General features: G+C 32.9%; 1 protein-coding gene across 10 annotated transcripts in view; it reads right to left on the bottom strand.

The window, feature by feature from the left end:
- Nucleotides 1-14,287, bottom strand: part of GULP1 (GULP PTB domain containing engulfment adaptor 1) — a 223,461-nt gene that overhangs the window by 82,898 nt on the left and 126,276 nt on the right. For all 10 annotated transcript variants that reach the window (XM_074339089.1, XM_074339081.1, XM_019740768.2 and 7 more), the window contains 2 exons: nucleotides 11,353-11,427; nucleotides 3,145-3,206 (listed from right to left, as the gene is read on the bottom strand). In XM_074339089.1, the coding sequence (XP_074195190.1) occupies nucleotides 3,145-3,206; nucleotides 11,353-11,380 (90 nt within the window). In that variant the 5' untranslated portion in view covers nucleotides 11,381-11,427. The remainder of the gene's footprint in view (nucleotides 1-3,144; nucleotides 3,207-11,352; nucleotides 11,428-14,287) is intronic.

Here is a 14,287-nt window from a genome sequence, read left to right as displayed (position 1 = left end):
GACAGAATTGAAGAGGAAAGAATTCTACCTGTTGGTCACATCCTACCCAAGAGTATCCACCCTGTCCTACAGATTTCAGACTTGCCTGGCCAGCCCCTCATGACTATATAACACACTACTTAAAATAAATGTGTGTGTGGGTGTATGTGTGTGTGTGTGTGTGTACATCCTAGTAGTTCTATTACTATTTCTCCAATGGAACCTTGGTTGATAAAGCACTTGTATCATCATTAGTAAATTATGCCCCAGCCCAACTCTTGTCATATGCCTTATGACAATAGGGAAGGTTTGTGCCTTAGACCTTATTGACTCTGCATTCATGCTCCTCCACATGTCTGGGCTTGACATGGTCACTCCACCCTTGTTTTGACCCTTGGAAATTCTACTTCACCCCCACTTTCATAAATTAGAGATGCCATTCTCTGAATCTCTGTAGCTTTCTGTTAAGTGTCATTTGAATGGCTTAGAACATGATATCCTTTTTATGTTAGTTATTTTTCTATTACATTATACTATGACAATAAGATCCAGGAGAATATAAGCCATGTGTCATATAGCTCTGAAGCTTCACCAACATTCATAAAGTTTCAGCAATAGCATATTATACATAACAGCCATTTAATGAATAAATGGATGGATGAATGAATGAATGAATAATCAAGTGTTATTACATACATGAAAAGAAGCTTAGAACTCAGATAAACCTCGTTTTTTTGTTTGTTTGTTTGTTTTTAGACTGGTTCTGTCTTACTAGCTTTGTGGGAATGGACAAATTACTTAATCTTTCAGCCTTAGTTTTCTCTTATGTAAAATGTGAAGTTTTCTCTTATGCAAAGATTAATAATCTCCATACTGGGTCATGGCAAATAGTAAATGAGGCCATATAAAAACACCTGTATAATGCCTGGTATATATCATACATTGGGGCTAAGTGAAGTGTAATTATTTTATCATCACCTTGGAAAGGTTATTAAGCATTAATTCACCAAATACATACATACATACATATATATATGGTTCACTTTGGTAAATTCTGTGAACAATAAAAAAAAAAAATAATAAAGATTGCTAGCATTAATTGAATAGTTGTTTTATTCCAGATACTCTTCTAATACTTATCTAATACTTATGTCTATAACAACTCTAATTACTATTATCTCTATTTCCAGATGGATGGCATATACACAGAAAGGTTAAGTAATTTGCCCAAAGACTCATAGCTAATAAGTGCTGAACTCAGGATCTAAACTGAGGCAAATTTAGTTCTATTGTCTGCATTTTTTCTGTTGTGCTAAGGTACTTCTTGTGGACATGGATTTGGTTTTGAAGTACCATGTACTCTATAAGAGAGGGGAACATTTCAAAAATAACTACTAAATTATCAATTAAAAAGGTACCACAAAGGAGGGGCTACAGAAAAAAAAAGTTCTTCAAATAGTTTTAACACTACTTGGTACACATTACCTACATTACCACTCAGGAGGCCATATTAGAATAGACAAAATCAACCTTCTGTTCCATGACCCCAGTCTGGGAAGATGTTTCTGTGCCCTCCACTTTGTGTGGGATGACTTAGAGTTGTTATGCAGCTTTGAATTAACACAGGCGACTTTTTCATGTAGACAAGCAGATCTCCATTGTCACATTAACCCACAGAGTTAAAGTTAATGGTAGGTCTAACTACAATCTTTCAATCCTGTATAAACCACTTTTTGAAAGTGAAACATTTCAACCATATATAAAAATAATTTGTGATGTTTTCATTTGAAGGATAGAATTCTACTACGATCAATAGTATTATCAAAAACTGAGCATGCACTTTAAAATAACAGTGGTTTTCTAGATTAGAATTTTTCTATATAGTTTTCATATCATTTCTCAATAGCTAATGAGGAATATCTGCAAAAGAGATAGATAATATTAACTCAGTTTTTCTCATTTAGTTAACATTTCATGCTAAATCATGGCAATCAAATCCTCATGTGAACTTCACAGAGAAATTCATAATCATTGTATTGATTTCAAATACATTAGTTTTACAGAGATAATATTTTAGAACATTTTCTTTGCAGCCAAGTCAGCAAAAAAACATATAGTTGCTGCACTTCAGAAGCTCACTTTTGAGTACAACTCTGGAGAACTTCTATGTGGCCTTTTAAATGCTTCTTCTTGCTCATTCAGACTCAGACAAGCACTGTCTAGAGGTTCCCTGTTAAAGATCAATGACTTTCTATACAGTGCAATTTTTAAAAAACTTTTCCTGAAATAATTCTGCATACTTAATCTCATTATATCCCAACGTATAAGTTACCAACCCATAAACACTTAAATTCTCTTACAAAAATAATTTTATAATTTTCTATTTCCCCCCTGCTGTATCCAAACGTCAGATGCTTAAGTCCAACTCACTGTAACATTCCCAAACCCAACTCTTTAATTCACTTCTGCCTCTTCCAAATTTAAACTCAGATTTCCCTGAAATCTATTTCAGATTTAGTGCTCACTAACCAAAAAATAACATCTTTCTTTAAAGACTATTTTGTAAATTGCACTCGTACATTTGTCCAGTTTTGCAACAACAAAGACTCATGGAATATAGACTGTTTCTGTTTCTTTATTAAAGTGCAGCAACCTGAACAAAAGATTCACCAAAAAAATGCACTTTTTATGTTTTATTAATAGTTTAAGTTTTGTTTGTCCCTTCTTAAGTTTTGTTTGTCCCATTAAAATTTCATCTCACTTCTCTCATAGTGAGGTTAGTTTTTATATTTGTCTCTGTAATGTAACATTAACATGTTTTTAAAGAACACTAATTTGTTGGTTATTTTATTTCTACAGGCTATGATACTGCAAATAATTTTAACAATGGACAAAATCATTTGAAGAAATACAAGCATGACTTAAACATAAATTATAAAGAATTAAAAAAAAAAAAACAAATCACTTATTTGGAGAGAAAAATAACTTCCCATACTGTACATTACAAAATTATTTATGCAATATATTTTCAGTAGAATTTGACCCTTGGAAATTCTAATCATCTACCACGAAATGCCAATCCATAAAGAAACTTTCTAAGATCAACCATAAATTAATAATAATATTATCACAAAATAAAATTCAATAATATATGAACTATTTTACCTTTGCATTATAGGGAATGTAGTGTTTTGATAAAGCTTCTGGCGTATGCATCCATGTTTTGTCTGTAATGAAGAATACACAGTGTTAAATTACAGGTTCTAAAGGTGTCATATTCATGCAATAGCATTTATAAGGAATCTGATATGGGTGACAGAATTTCTAATTTCAAGATTCTTTTGCTAAATTAAGAAAGAATAACTAGTCAGATATAAGAACAATGTAGCTGGAAAGTGATTATATAATTCTTTCTTTGGTATAAATGTCTCAGCTTTTCTTTTTAAATGTTTTCAAATAATACAAATGTTATGACTTTGTAAGCAATATATAGAAATAGCAACATCAGTTGGTCTATGATTAATATATCAATTATGTGATTAATTATGTAATATCTTTTTGAACTTATACTCTCATGAATTAGTTTATTTTCTTAATTCCCCAATCAATAAACAGTAATCTTCTCTTCACTAGTTGTTATTATTTTTAGCAAAGAATTAATTACTAAAGGGAAATTTTAATATTAACCTAATAGGATTCAAATCAAGATGGTGGAATGAATAAACTTGAGCTTGCCTCCTCACACAATCACATCAAAATTATAACTAAACTACAGAACAACCATCATTGAGAATAGTCTGAAGTCTAGCTGAACATAAATCCTATAACTAAGGATATACAGAAGAAGTCATGTAGAGACTGGTATGAGTGACCAAGACGTGAAATAGGCTCGTTTCCATACCCATGTGTGGCAGTTAAAAATAGGGAGGGATATCTCAGCTGCAGAGTCCCCCCCTGAGGAGGGGTCCCAGCACAACACCAGAGCCCCAGCCCAGGGTTACAGTGCTGGGATAAGAAGTCCCCATAACTTTTGGCTGTGAAAACCAATGGAGATTGTGGCTGAGTGAGAAGGAGGGCTGCTGGAGTCCCAGCCATTCTTCTTAAAGGGTCCACACATGGACTTACTCCATGATGGACTCACTCGCTTTGAACTCCGGTGCTGGGGCAGCAGCTCAAAAGTTGCCAGGGACAGGCAGGGAGGAATAGAATTGTCTGGCTTCAGAGCCTGGGCTAGAGCAGAACTTTCTACTAGACAGCAGTACTGGCAGAAGCCACTGTTCCTTTGTTGAGACCTCTCCTCAGCCAGCCTGCACACACAGACAAGCACCATATCTGAGTCTCCATCAACCTAGCTTACACCATTATCCCCACCCTGGTGACTCCCTGAGACCCTGCCCCACTCAACTTGAGGACCCACCCAAGCTGCTTCCAGTGGCTTCGCCATATAAATGGCCAATCTTGGCTCATGCGGCAGACTTTCCTATAATCTCTCAAAGGTTTACAAACCCCAAATAAGAAGTATCTGGACTCAATGTGTCTCATACCTCTTGCTAAGCACCACTAAGCACAGCATTAGCAGAAGCTGGCCTCAGTTCGTAGCTTAGCCTCTCCCAGGAGCCTCTAAGCTCAGCACAGGTGGCAACCACCTGAGGATCACTTTTCAGCACATACCAAATGGCTCCAGGCAGGGCAGAGGCAGCAGGTGAACTTGGCCTGCAACAGAGCTCCTCTCCAGAGGCCCCAGAACCAAAACACTGGGTAGCCAGCTTCAGACTACACCAGATACCATCCAAACACCTCCACAAACAACACACCCATAAGGCAGACAAGGCAGGCACCAGAGTTTTGATAAAGGGAATCCTGTTCCATAGGGTCAGCCCCTGCATGACAGTTCCTCCACTATAGTTATAGGTAGTGCTCACAACCAATCAGCCTGAGGATCAATCCCTCCCATTGACTTCCCAACAGCAATCAAGGCTCCACTACAACAGAAGGGCATACACAAACCATGCAAAGGACACACCTTGAGGACACAGGTCAGGTGACGAGGGAGACTGGGCCCCACAGGAGACCTACTACACAAAACCACTCTACTAAGACCTGCACAGAAAGACAGCCAAAATGAGGAGACAAAGAAACATGTCCCAAATGAAAGAACAGCCAAAACTTCAGAAAAAGAATTAAACAAAATGAAGACAAGCAATCTACCAGATACAGAGTTCAAAACACTGATTATAAGGATGCGCAATGATTTAAATGAGAACTTCAACAAAGAGATAGAGAACATAAAATGGAGATAGAAAACATAAAAAAGAACCAGTCAGAAATAAAGAATACAATAACAAAAGTGAAGAATACATTACAGGGAATCAACAGATTAGATGAAGTAGAGGATCGAATCCGTGATTTGGAAGATAAGGTGGTAGAAAATACCCACTGAGAGCAGCAAAATGAACAAACAAATACGAAAAATGAGGAAAGTTTAAGGGGCCTCTGGGACAACATCAAGCATACCAACATTCACATCGTAGGGGTACAAGGAGAAGAGAGAGATAGCAAGGAAATGAAAATCTATTTGAAGAAATAATGATGGAAACATTCCTTAACCTGGAAAAGGAAATAAACATAAGGAAATAGACATAAGAAAGTACAGAGAGTCCCAAACAAGATGAACCCAAACAGGTCCATACCAAGACACATCATAAGTAAAATGCTAAAGGTTAAAGACAAAGAAAGAATCCTAAGACAGCAAGAGAAAAGCAAGGGAGCTCCCATAAGACTATCAGCTGATGTCTCATCAGAAACTCTGCAGGCCAGAAGGATTGGCATGAAACTTTAAAAGTGATAAAAAACAAGGACCTACATTGCTCTAACCAACAGAGCTGAGCTATCATTTAGAATTGAAGGACAGAAAACGAGCTTTCCAGACTAGAAAAAGCAAAAGGAGTTCATCACCACCAAACCAATATTATAAGGAAAGAAAGAAAAAGAAAAGAAAGAAGAGAAAGAAAAGGAAGGAAGGAAGGAAGGAAGGAAGGAAGGAAGGAAGGAAGGAAGGAAGGAAGGAAGGAAGGAAAAGAAAGAAAGAAAGAACTAGATATTTACACTGGCTGTTTTGTGGGAATGGGATAATGCTTTTCTTTCCCCCTGGAACTTCATAGTTTTCTTTGTTTCTTTATATTGTATATTTATTGTTTTTGAAGTCCACAATAAATGGCCTTTTACTGTGTACCAAAAAAAAATTAAACTAGCAACAATAAAACTGAAATAAGTCCATCTACTACTAAGTTCTTGTAGAAATCAATATAATATTAGGATAATTTTTTGGTCTAAATTTAGAGAACCATTAACTGAAGGTCTACTCTCAGGAGTTTTTCATATAAATACTCTTAATTTGAAATGTTTCTTAGATTAGTGTCATAGAATATTAGAAATAAAAGTAACCAAAAGGGTAAAAGATATTGAAACTAATTTGATTTGTATATTATTGATAAAAATAGAATATATACTTTTCATTCAATTTTTGAACTTTATAATTCCACATATCTTCCCAAACATTTTATAGAATTCATAAGTGAGAAAAAAAATTAATGTTAAACAAATCAAATTTGGTTATTTTTTTAACTCAATTTTTTGGTAGTAAAATGTTTCAACCTTCAAATATGTCATCTTTTTTTGTGCTATTTATGAGTATTTTATTCCTGGGAATTAAACAAATTTAGAGTCAATATTATAAACAGTATAAAGTCAAAGACATATTTTACCATAAAAATAATATATAAGTACATATTGAAAAGAAATATTGGAATATTTACAAAATATTTTCAACATTCAATTCAGAACACTTGAAAATTGAGTTAAGAGAAGGAAGTTTGAGAATATTAATATGTTCTCAAACTGCGGAAATATGAAAACAGATAAAGTGCTATCTAGTTCTGGAATATTAATTATTTTATACTATTTGAGGGATAGTGCACTACATTTATATTTAACATGTTTTTTGTATACAATGCAATGTTCGCAAGAATTTTGAAGACAGAACATATGGGATTAATGAAATCTCATGTTCATGGCACATTTCCGGGCTATTTCTAACTACTGAAGTGGACATGTGATAGCTGTACTTGGGTGAAACATTTTGAAAAACAACATATTCTTGGCTTCAAAAAGCAATATTGACATACTGACATTGACATTAATGTGTAAAACTTTTATTTCTTGTATGGATTTTCATTTTAATTATAGTTTTCTTTTATGATTGCTACTGGATAGTGACATGATTGATTCAAGAATAATTTGTACTTAAATTTGGTATATACTTTGTCCTCATATATTAAAGGAAAGAAATCACAATACTATACACTAAAATAATAAAAATGCCAAAGATCTGCTTTTATGAACCCTAAAAAAAATCCAATATCCTTCCTTCCTTCCTTCCTTCCTTCCTTCCTTCCTTCCTTCCTTCCTTCCTTCCTTCCTTTCTTGTTTCCTTTTCCTTTTCCTTTTTCTTTTTCTTTACTTATAAACTCAATTTTTCTCATGTCTCCTTTTCCAAGACATACAACACTGCTCGGAAGGACATAAAGTCTGAGTGAAGCATGAATATGATGGTTCATTCCAATCCTGAGGCAGAGATAACTGCTTTCTCCTGTAATCCTCTGTTTTTTGAAAACTGACGATATTACCACTGTTATGGTCATATTGCAGTGACCTAGAAAGAGGGTAGTTATATCTAGCTGTTACTGGTGACAAACTATTACAATATGAAATTACTAGTGGACAAGTTGAAGTTGTTACACTGACAAAAATTTATATCCACACATCAAGTGCTGATAATGTAGAGGTTTTTCATTACATACCTCTAGTATAAGTAATACACTTATAAAACCTGAACGTTTTCCAAAATGAGTCCTTACTTTTATCCTAATTTATAGTTTGGCAAAAGAAAACAGAATAAAACTCTTTATATTAACTCCTACAGATGTGGTTGACTTCACTTGAAGAGCTAGTACAGAGGATGGTCCCTGGTCACTGTATGTGCCTACAGAAGCCGTTATATCCATGTAACTGGTATGGAAATGAGAATATAGACATTGTAGTGTGTGTTCCCTTCATTGAAATTAAACTATGATCACTAACTCAATAGTGAATACTTAAAAGAAATACATAAAAGGAAAGGCCAACATTGGGAAATGTTTAACAATTGTCAAACCGCTCTCACTGCTGGGTCAATAAATCTAGTTATTCGAAATGCATGTTGATCAAGATCTTATCAAGAAAGATGCAGTAATTTCATTATTCTTATATCGTCAGAGTTTAATATTTTGACTATATTAAATTGAAAACTAAATGTTGTTAGATGAATGGATGTATATGAATTGGTCATAAAAAAGGAAAATAATATTTAAATATTGAATTCTAAGTGCTATACACTATGATTGTATTTACTCATCAGTATGTCAACTGATAAGTTAAGGAAAATATAGTATAATTAGTTCACTTATATCATCACTTTTAGTCACATGCTATGTTCATGTATTTTTACTAAAATATTCATTTTTGTGTAATAAATAGAATTTAGGATTTTAAAATTCAAAGAAAAAAGCTAACAGGGAAAGGAGTTATAAAATAAATACATTCATTAAAATTTAATTAATATTTACGAAGTTAGAGTAGTTTTTACAGAGCTATTCAATATTGTAAAAAATGATGCAATGCTAATACATTCAGTGTTTTTCACAATCTATGAGCAGCTCTAATACCATTAGAGCATTTGCAAAGAATATATTAAGCCTCTGTATCAGTGCAGTACCTGGCTGGCTAATTTAATGAAAGAATAGCAGGCAAATTACTAATTGGGGGATTTAATTAAAAGAGAAAAAACAACTATGTTTAGGTTTAAGATAACAATCTCTTTTCCTATGGCTTCTAAGGCTCAAGATGATTTAGTAAGGTTACACATAATTAAGTAAATTGAGTATCTATGAAATAAGAGATAAGTTTTTACTGATAGACTTTCTGTGTTTAGAGTAGAGTATAGAGTGTATGTTGATGCTAGATATTGACAGATTGATTTAATTATATATTCTCTAATGCTATAATATAAACTCCTGATTTTCAGGATATATGAATTCTCTCATATAATTCAAGTTTTCCAACTCAAATTAAATGTCAATTAAATAGTGCTTTTAGTTGAAACTAGGAGCAGAGACTCTAATAATTTTCCTTTAACAACCTCACTAAATGAGAGAGTCAGAAGTGATTGGTGACCTTAAGGTCGAATTTCCAACATCAAGTACTAAATTGGAGTTAGGGTAAAATAATTGATTAATAATTCCCTGATAGATATTTAATCACTAGACCTGAAAAATAAAAGAAGTCAAAGGAAATTTAAAGAGAGTAAAGCAAAGCAAGAAATAACAAGTACTTCTGCTTCTTGATTCTCTAAATCAGTCTAATTTTCCTCATGGTTGTATTCCCACTGTCTTCAAACGAGACAAATATACAATTGCTAGTTATTCATATTACTATCCATCTCTTGGGGTTTCTCGATGAAAAAGCTCTCCAAATTCCCTTCAAATAAAAAGTAAATTAAAAATGTGGAGTTTCAACTTTAAAACCATTGGAAAGAGAATTATAAGCAAATAAAGATAAGGTCAAGAAGAATTTTTAAAAATAAGATAGTGTGATTAAAGTGATAAGTTGAGATGTAAGATTTTTATTACTTTATTAGAAATATTTCATATGTAAGGTAATTATTTCTAGATTTTTTTTACTAGTAAAGAGAATAAAAAAAACATTATTTTACTTTTGGGATATACTTTAAATCAGAAGAAAGCTACAGACCACAATAAATATCACTTTGCCTTCCCGTCATTCAGAAAATTAAGTAAAATAACAAATTCCTAGCTTCTCAGAGTTGAAAGTTCACATTACTTAAATCCCTACTGAATATATTAAGCCTCTGTACCACATCCAAATGAACACTTCTCACTTCAATAACCAAAAAAGTCATAGTACTTTGAGTAATTCCATCGTATTTTAGCATGACTTTGTTGGAATGATTTTTCCTACATTAAATCAATGACCTTATAATTTACATCTATTTGTACTCTATTAAACTTAGTACCATGACCAAATGACGGCCCTTCAAACACTGAAAGAACTCTTATTACCATACCAAAGGTTCTTATGCATGCTTCCCTGTGGCATGGTTGAAAGTTCTGAAGTCATCCCAGCCTTTCTCATCTGAGCGCATTACAATGTGTCAATTAGTCCTTTAAAGAGAGAACACACTGTGCCTGACTGCACGGAATAGAACGCTACATTCTATTCCCTGGTTCTGGGCTGCTAGTTATTCATACATTAGAAAATGAACTGGAACTTTTGCTAATGACAAGGTTGACTTTATTCTTCAGTCATTTTTTACCCACATAACACTTAAAGTGCATCTTCCAAATAATAATATTATAAATAATGATAAGTTCTAGATTTCTTGGACCCATGTTTGGCAACTAGCAGTAGCTTACTAAGTTTATAGTGTGTAATATGACCTAACTTGTCGTCTTCCTTCCACATATCTGTAATCCTATCACTTTCATTACTTTCTCCAGTTTTTAATCACCTAAGAACTTGAACAGCACTGGCTAAGTTTTCTCTCCCAATTCAGACAGCAGGTTAAACAGGAGACAGCCTTGTGCTCACCACTAGACAATGAAAAGATACACTATTTTACCTTCACTGAACTAGATAAAGCTATCACATTTTTCTGTTTCCTATGAGTGGATCATGAAATATTTTGTCAAATGACATGTTTTACTGACCCTTAAAAAACAAAATAAAACACAAAAACTGTTTCTTTCATTCTTGTATTGCTAATTACATTTATTTTTATTTTAAATTCCCACCTTAAAATTGTAAGGAATATTTTTGCCTTATGGCTATCAATTCACCTATCATCAAGCCTCACATGTTATTCAGTAAAAACTGGAGTGCATACATGAGTTAATTTAAATCAAGGCAAACTTATGAAAGCCTAGGGACTTTAGTATTGTACGGCTATGTGAGGTGAAGTTAGGAGTGGTTTCAAATCTTTTTTTTTTTTCAATTTCACACCACAGAATAAAATTGTCAGAGAACACTGTGTCACAAATGTATTTTGAATTAAGTATATTAAATAACTCCACTCTTTCAGTAGGGCAATAACCAAAACAGGTTGCTTGGCAATGCTTGCAGATATGTGTTCTCTAGTCTAACTTCATTCCTGAACCATATGTTTTGACAACAGGAGAAACTGGTTTCTTAATATCTCTGCTTGATTTTCATAGTAGTAGTCAACTGACCACCGCAGGTCCATTAAATGGGCACACTTACCTTTCTTTCTGCTAAAAGCTCGGTTCATGATGAGGATCAACCAAATAAATGTTCAATTCAATCACACTTTATATCCTATAAAAATAACAAAATATTAAAGCATAAATGAAGGAATGTTGACCAATCTCTTTTATGTAAATGCATTTTAATCACAAATTCTTTCAAATTTTTTAAAAACATATTTACAGACAATATTCTGAAATCTTCCAAAGGACACTGACTGGGTAAGAATAAATATAAGTACTCAATATTATAAATGACACAGCAGACAAGAAAAATATCTTAAATGAAATTTCTCTAGAGTTCCTTAATCTTCTTGTCTTTTTGCTACTACACATCTATTAATTATATTTATCTGCAAATTTAAGGAGAAAAATTCTACTAAGGAGACCAAGAATGAGGAAAGAGCCACCAACAAAGTTTATAGAGAACAGTGCCTATAGCTCACACAAGAAATTTCATAATTCACAGGATATCAATTAGATTACTAAGAAGTATTGCACCTTATAAATGGAAATAAATTGAAGCTAGAATAAATGATGCTTTGGCCTCAATAAATCTTTAAAAAAAAAAGACCCCCCCCCAATAATTTCCAGTAACTTCACTGTATCCCAAACTATGTTCAAAAACATCTTAAGTAATATAAAAATATTCAAAATCCAACATGGTAAAATTCATAGTGTAGTATGCACTTAAAAAAAAAAGTATGCAAAGAAGCAGAAAAATACAACCTACAATGGAAAGAAAAATCAATTAAAACTGATTCAGAAATGATAGATGGCAGTAGTATTAGGTAAGGACACTCAGATATATTCCATATGCTGAGGAAGCTAGGGGAGAGATTAAGCAGTTAATTAGAGACAGAGAAGATAACACAAAACAAAACAAAGCAAAAAACCACCCATATCAACCTTCTAGAAATAAAACCACAATGTATGAGATTAAAAGAAAAAAAGAAAGAAAGAAAAAAATAGATGGGACTAGTGTTAGATAAGACATGGCAGAAGAAAAAAAAAGTAGTGAAATTGACATAGAAATGATCTGAAATATAACAGAAAAAGAGTCTAATGTACAAAAGAAAAGAAGGGAGGGAGGGAGGGAGGGAGGGAGGGAGGGAGGGAAGGAAAGAAGGAATGGTGGGTCACTGAACTGTGGAAAAACTTCAAGTGGTCAAATAGTCCCTGAAGCAGAAGAGAGAGAGGAGAGGGACAGAAAAATATTTGAAGAAATATAGGCTGAGAATTTTCCAAAACTATGAACTCAGGGATTCAAGAAGCTTAACAAACCACAAATACAAAGAACAAGAAGAAAACTACCTCATAACACATCAAAATCAAATTGCTCAAATCAGGAACAATGAGATCTTTAAAGCAGCCAGAAAAAGGAGACAGTATGTGCAGAACAAAATTAGGATGGCAGCAGTTTTCACATCTGAAACATTGCAAACTAAAAGACAGAGGAGCAACATCTGTAAAATACGGAAAGGATGAAAGCTTAATCAAGAAGAAATTAGTAATCTCGTTATATGTGGGGGAAAGAAAGTAAGAATGATTTTTTTACTTTCTTTACAAAACACCACTATGTATTTTTTTGCTTTTTTCTTTCTTAAGGATCCAGAGGTAAGATCCTATATTAAATATTTATAACATGTTATAAATATCATTAGATAACCTTGCAAATTCATTTGCTATCTATAGTAAATCTGGCTATATTCAAAAATATAAATGGAATATTTAAATGTGATGAGGAAAAAAATTATAATTCATAATATATTTATAATTTATTAAAACATGACCACTCCAAGTTTAAAGTCAGTTGGAAGGAGTTTTAAATCTCTCAATAAAAAAATTTGAAACGTAAACATTAAAGGTAGAGGTCTTTAGATGAATTATTTAAATCCCAAATTTTATTTAAACACCAGTAACCACATGACAAAACACTCTGAGCCCAACTGGTATTAATTATTCTATAAATTTAAACTTTTGTAAGCCTAATTTAAAAAATAAAAGTTTATAGTCAACAATCCTTTCTTTAAATAAATCTAGAATATCCAGGTTGGAAAACTGATTTACCAAAGGAAATCCACTCATTTATAGACAAGCTCAGAAGTTTAGAGTGACTTTTTATTAATGAATGTCAATTTCCTGCTTTGCAACCTTCTGCCTAAGCTCTTATTTAACAATAATTAAATCATATTTTATGATTGAAGAAACTATATAGGGTATGAATATTCAAACCTATAAAACAGCTGGTTCTGAATTTCATTTTTATCCTTATGAATGCATTTAAAATCAAATTTTCCTGGAATTCTTTCAAGGTTATCTTTTTTTAATCTGAAAATTGATTAAAACATAGTTCACATTAACATAAGTCATAAATTATTTTAAAGTCTTGTTGCTCAGCAAGAGATCAGAGATGATGTTAAAGTAATGAAGTCTAATCATTAGGTTTAGTTCTAGGAAGATAAATTAAGTTAAAAAATATATATATATGCTTCTCCTATAAATGCACGCAAGATGTATTTTTTACTCAAATCTTTTGTGTGCTTTTCTGAGTATGTAATTCAGGAAGGTAATAATGAGAGAATATCAGACAAGTTTAGATCCTGCATTAACTCTTTCAGGTTGCTAAATACTCTAAAGTAGTGGCTAACTATTGGAACTTCTTTGCTTGCAATCATTAACCAAGCTTCCAAAATTCTACGTAGTTCATGTTTTAAACTCTTCTTGATCTAGTTAGTGTCTGTTGTAAAGGTTCTCTGCTTAAATCTTCCAATTGTGAGACATCTTATAATATTCTTCTTCATTATATTTTATGACTATAATTTGCAAAGGTCTTTGCTTTTACAGATCAATACTATCTAAGCATAGCCAAGAAAACTAACCGATAAAAAAACTGAGAAATTTCACATTACGAGGAGGGGAAGCCATGTGAT

The sequence above is a fragment of the Rhinolophus sinicus genome, linkage group LG01 (genome assembly GCF_036562045.2).
Source record: "Rhinolophus sinicus isolate RSC01 linkage group LG01, ASM3656204v1, whole genome shotgun sequence".
Taxonomy (NCBI): domain Eukaryota; kingdom Metazoa; phylum Chordata; class Mammalia; order Chiroptera; family Rhinolophidae; genus Rhinolophus; species Rhinolophus sinicus.
Note: the sequence above shows the minus strand (reverse complement) of the source record. Positions and strands in the feature narration are given on the sequence as shown.